The sequence below is a fragment of the Chionomys nivalis genome, chromosome 6 (genome assembly GCF_950005125.1).
Source record: "Chionomys nivalis chromosome 6, mChiNiv1.1, whole genome shotgun sequence".
Taxonomy (NCBI): domain Eukaryota; kingdom Metazoa; phylum Chordata; class Mammalia; order Rodentia; family Cricetidae; genus Chionomys; species Chionomys nivalis.
The window spans coordinates 68,587,887-68,593,886 of NC_080091.1; the positions used below are offsets into that span (position 1 = coordinate 68,587,887).

The 6,000-nt window shown below is 43.9% G+C and overlaps 1 protein-coding gene across 1 annotated transcript; it reads left to right on the plus strand.

Moving 5' to 3' along the window:
- The first annotated feature begins 500 nt into the window (after positions 1-500).
- On the plus strand, positions 501-947 carry LOC130876441 (ATP synthase F(0) complex subunit C1, mitochondrial-like). The gene has a single exon (XM_057772981.1). It carries the CDS (start codon positions 537-539, stop codon positions 945-947), a length of 411 nt encoding a protein of 136 aa, XP_057628964.1. The 5' UTR covers positions 501-536.
- The last annotated feature ends 5,053 nt before the right edge of the window (positions 948-6,000 follow it).

Below are 6,000 nucleotides of genomic sequence, written 5' to 3' on the forward strand. Positions count from 1 at the left end.
TGCCTGCATGTATCACCACATACAGGTCTATTGGACCTCCTGGAATGAGTTACTGATGGCTGTGAGTCACCATGTGGTGCTGGGAATTGAATCCAGGTCCTCTACAATAACAGCCGGTGCTCTTAACCACTGAGCTATCTCCCCAGCACATTCTATCTTGTTTTTGTTGTTTTTTATTTTTTGTTTTTCAAGACAGAGTTTCTCTGTGTTATTGTGGGACAATAGTATTGTACCCTGTAAAGATTTGTCACTTGTATTAGTTTAATAAAACACTGATTGGCCAGTAGCCAGTCAGGAAGTATAGGCAGGGGGACCAGACTAGGAGAATGTTGGGAAGAGGAAAGGCTCAGTCTACAGTCGTCACTCAGACATAGAGGAAGCAAGATGAGAATGCCTCACATAAAAAAAAAAAAAAAAAAAAGGTGCAAAGCCATGTGGCTAACACAGACAAGAACTATGGGTTAATTTAAGATGTAAGAAATAGGGGTGGGGGAGCCGAGCGCTGAGACCAAGGGCTAAAGCTGGGAGATTGAAAAATGCAGACCACCAAGGCACTTCTCGTTACTCCAGTTCTGATCCGCTCCTGTACCAGGGGTCTAATCAGGCCTGTGACTGCCTCCCTCTTGAGTAGACCAGAGGCCCCATCTACACAACCTTCCTGCAGCAGCTCCCCTCTCCAGGTGGCCAGACGGGAATTCCAGACCAGTGTTGTTTCCCAGGACATTGACACAGCTGCCAAGTTTATTGGTGCTGGGGCTGCCACAGTTGGTGTGGCCGGATCCGGGGCTGGCATCGGAACAGTGTTTGGTAGCTTGGTTATTGGCTATGCCAGGAACCCGTCTCTCAAGCAACAGCTTTTCTCCTATGCCATTTTGGGCTTTGCCCTGTCTGAGGCCATGGGGCTCTTCTGTTTGATGGTCGCCTTCCTCATCCTCTTCTCCATGTGAGGCTCCATGGGGTCACCCAGCTGTCCCTGCTGCTTCGACTCCATGCCGGTCCTGGTGCTGGAGTGTGCTGAGCTTTACCATTAAACAACAATGTTTCTCTAAAAAAAAAAAAAAAAAAAGATGTAGGAATTAATAAGAAGCCTAAGCTAATAGGTCAGCCAGTTTATAATTAATGTAGATCTCTGTGTGTTTCTTTGGGACTGAATGGCTGTGGGACCAGGTGGGACAGAAACCTCTGTCAACATTATGTAGTTCTGGCTGTTCTGGAACTCACTCTGTAGACCAGGCTGTCCTTGAACTCAGATATCTGCCTGCCTCTGCCTCCCCTGTGCAGGGATTAAAGGCGGTGCCACCACTACCCAACTTCTATCTTTATTCTCAAAAACACAGTTCTTCCCTGCTTCTGGCCACTGAGCTTATGATTGATTTAACTTTAGAGTCACATTTTCCGTGCTTTCAAGAATGGCTACATTATCTTTATAATAAAGTTTTCAGTTCCTCTGTCTGGGATTACGAACCCTTTTGAATAACTAGTTAATTCTAGCATACTTTCAAGTCTCTTCAATTTATATCTGAGACCAGTACCACTCATTTAGTCTCCTGTATGATAAAGGTCATTTGGTGTATGTGTGTGTGCACACGTGTGTATGTGTGTGTGTGTGTGTACATATGTGTAGGCCAGAAGACAACTTCGGATGTCCTCAGGCACTGTTCACCTTGTTTCTTGAACCCTGTCTCTCACTGGGACTTGGAGATGTCTGGTTAAGGGTACTCTGGCTGGTTGGTGGCTTTCCAGCACTGGCCTTTTTCCATAACGCTAGGGACCAAACTTACGCCCTATGGCAAAGCCTACTGACTGATCCATCTATCTCCCAGCCCTTACATTGTCCTCTTCTCAACAGGCACTGTTAGGAAAATGCTTTAGAACTTAATTATGCTTATTTTCTCTAAAACCTCAGCTTATTTGGACCACACTCACTTTCCTGCCCACTCTGGCATGGGAGGCAATGACTCAGTGGGTGAATTTGACAGGGTTACTTTCTTTTCCTCTTTGAATAGTGTCATCTTTTAAAACCATTCCTTTGTTTACCTGATGGGTTTCTCACTTGGGGTTAGCATTCCCTAAGAGACAGGTGTGAGGCAGAACATCGCGTGAGCCAAGGAGTTTGGGACTAGCCTGAGCAACAAAGCTACATCGTGCCTCAAAATAGAAAGGCAATCAGATGGACGCCATTCTTTCCCAATATGAAGTATATGGATTGGGACAATTTAAGGCACTTGATGGTTTCTTGGTCACGTTTCCAGTTCATATCCTTAACTCAGATTTAGATTATAGAAATGTGTTAACACATGTGTTACCACACATGCACACATATACGCACACACATGAATTTTAAAGATAGGGTTTCACTAAGTTGTCCACGCTGATCTTAAACTCTCAATTCTCCTGTGTCAGCTTCCTGAGTGTTGGGATTTCAGGCCTAAGCTTTTAGATAATATATTACTGTTCCCTATTAGGATATATATATATATATATATATATATATATATATATATGAAAATTTACAATCACATTTATTGTGGGTGTGTGTGCACACCATGCTATGTAAAAGGAGTCAGTTCCCTCCTTCCATTCTGTAGGTCGTGGGGATTGAACTCAGATCTTTGAGCTTGACATCAAGCACTTTTACTTGCTGAGCCACCTTGCTGATCCCAAAGCAGACTTCCTTTCCTTGGCGGAATATCCTCTTTAAAAACAAACCTCAATTTCCTAAATCATAGCTCCCAACCCATCAACAGAGTTCTTTATGGTGAGATGGCACACTCTGTCTCCCAGGAGGTGTGAAGCGTCAAGAGGTATTCACACTCTTGAGGGTATGGGCTTTTCTTTCTTAAAAAGTTTTGTCTTGTTTTAATTACGTGTGACTGTATGTGCCTGTGAAGGTGTGTACACATGAGTGCAGGTGCCCACAGAGGCCAGAAGAGGGCATCAGCTGGGTGCTGGGAACTCAGCGCCAGTTCTCCGCAGGAGATTTTAAACACTGCTTTTAGTTACTGAACTATCTCTACAGCTCCGTTTTGGCTTTGTTCTTGTTTTTTTTTAAAGTTATATGGGTGATACGGGGTGATACAGAGGTGGTACTGGGTGATACAGAGGCTATGCCGGGTATTGCATGGTGAGTCTGACCAGTAATCCTGAGTGTTAACAAGGGAATTTTAAAATTAATCTTAAGGATAACCTGAGGATAAAAGAAGCATTTTTAAAAATAGAGGCTCATGAATTTGTTTGCTTTGATTGAACTTAAAAAGTCTGGAGTAATTCTCACCCACACTTCTGTAAGTTGACCTAATTAAACTCATTAGATCACAGGAAAAGACACAAAGATGGAAGGGGACTGGCTGAGAAGAGGAAGGGGGTCTGCAGGAGAGGGAAGAGTTCTAGAGGGCAATGTGACTGTACGTTATATACACTTATGTAATACATTAGATACCTTTATGAAACTATAATGAAACACTATATAATTAATATATGCTAATAGAAACAAAAATAGCTATAATAGTTTAGATAAACAACCTTAAAATATCCAGTATTTGAATGTCTAAATTCAAATTTAGGGTCCTTTTTTTTTTTTTACATTTTTTTCTTATATTTTTTCTTATATTGAACCATCTCCCCTCCCCTCTGGATTCACTCCCTTTCTGGTTCTCATTAGAAAACAACAGGCTTCTAAGAGAAAACAACCAAACATGACAAAATAAAATACAATAAGATGAAGCAAAAACGATCATATCATAGTTGGACACGTCACCCCAGCAGGAGAAAAGGATTCTTAAGAGCAGGCACGAGAGTCGGAGATCCTCTCATTCTCACAGTCAGGAGTCCCACGAAAATACTAAGCTACTATCTATAATATGTTTGCAGAGGACCTGTTATAGACCCATGCAGGCTGTGTGCTTGCCGCCTCACAGTCTCTCTCTATGAGCCCCTATGTGCCTGCCTTCGTTGGTTTGTAGGGCCCTGTTCTCCTGCTGTTCTCCATCCTCTCTGCCTCCTCTTCCATGGGATTCCTGACCTCCAATTTAAGGTGCTCCTCATGAAGACTGCTAGTAACGGGGATATGGAATCTTAACTGGATGTCTATCTCTTGTAGCTAGTTGAGGCTAGGGTTGCATCCCACTGAGTTGCTGGCCATGGGGGCCCCCATGGAAATCCCTAAACAGCACAGGCTGTGGCTGAGACAAGAGGTTGCTCTCCACAGATTGACAGCAGGGTTCCATTTCCAAGGGCAACACCACACACAACTCACTGAAAATGGAGAAGCTGAGCTGGGGCCCACATGGAGCCTGCACCCCTGTGTTCCAGTCTCTTTGGTGTGGTCTCTGTAGGCCACTGAAAGAGAAAAGTGGACACCAGCCCAGCCACCAAACCTTTGAGCTACAATCCGTTTTGCGTGTACAATATGCTATGGCAGTCACGGCACAGAACTTATGGGAGTAGCAAGCCAATGCCTGAACTGACCTAAGGCCCGCTCCACGACAAGGAACCCACCCCTGACACTGCTTGACGGCTTGGATAATGCAAAACCAGAGACCAGATAGTCCAGAGACCTAGGCTAAAAACAAACGTTACTGGTCAAAACCAAACAAAAACAAACAAACAAACAAACAAAAAAGACCAATTAAATGTCTCCTAATGATATTCTGCTATACTCATAGATGAGAGCTTTGTCCAGCTGTCCTCAGAGGGGCTTCCTTCAGCAGCAGACAGGAATAAATGCAGAGATTCACAGTCAGACATTATGCAGAAACAGCCTAAATTGGAGGTCTCCATCAAATTTAGGGTCTTAAACTTGAATACCCTATTCATACCCAAAGCACACGGAACAGTGTACTCAAAGCTATGCTCAATGTGCCCAGTAGGTGGCAGTACAGGAGAACCTATGGCAGCTTTGTAGCCTGGCAGTTGCCCTCAGGAAGGTGTGCCACCTCTATTTTTGCTCAGTGTTTTGGGCTTGGTAACTTTGTCCAGATATTTTACTCAACACGAACCCTGTGAATTAAGGATTTTTGTTGGAGCATTCATAGTTTTGCCAGGTTTTGTTTACTGCATGGTAAAATAGAAATAGACAGTAATAAATTCGAATTAGAAGTCCATTATACCATGGGGGATGAAAGAGGGGAACTTGAAGAAGGAGGATCCGCAAAAACAAAGAATGTATGAAAACGCTGTAATGAGATATATCATTCTGCATGCTAAGTTTTAAAAGCTAATAAAACTTAATTGTAGGCCGGGCGGTGGTGGCGCACGCCTTTAATCCTAGCACTCGGGAGGCAGAGGCAGGCGGATCTCTGTGAGTTCGGGGCCAGCCTGGTCTACAAGAGCTAGTTCCAGGACAGGCACCAAAGCTACAGAGAAACCCTGTCTCGAAAAACCAAAAAAAAAAAAAAAAAAAAAAAAAGTAAATGAGCTTTTTCCTCTGCTGACATCATTGAGTTAGATTTTTATCCCTAATATGATGGAGTTTACGGAGTCAGTTTTATGGAGCAGTAAAGTCTTGCATTCAAATCAGTCCTAACATGGGGAAATACTGAAATGACTTGTGGAGTATCAAATTGTATGATCCTTGTAGAGCTAGGTGCAGCCGCACGCGCCTACAATCCCAGTGCTCAGGAGGTAGAAGCAGAATCTGATGGGAACTTGAAACCAGACTGGGCTACATACCGAGACCCTGCCCCCCCCCCCAACAAAACAACAACAACAACAAAACGATAAGTTTAATTGTTAGGTCTTTAGGGAAGTTTTCCCTCCCCGCTTCAGTTAGCGTTCCCCTCTTCCCCACTCTTTGGTGTTGGTTGTAGACTCAGAAGCTGAAAGCACTCTTAGATTCTAAGTCCCTATATCTTAGGCCTGACTTGTCTCTGTCCCCACTCCACACAGTTGTTGTGTATTCCAGGCTGGCCCTGACTAGGATTATAGGCAGGCACCCGCAAGGCCTGTTTTATATGGTGCTGGAAACTGAACCCAGGGCTTTGGGCATGCGAGGCAAATACT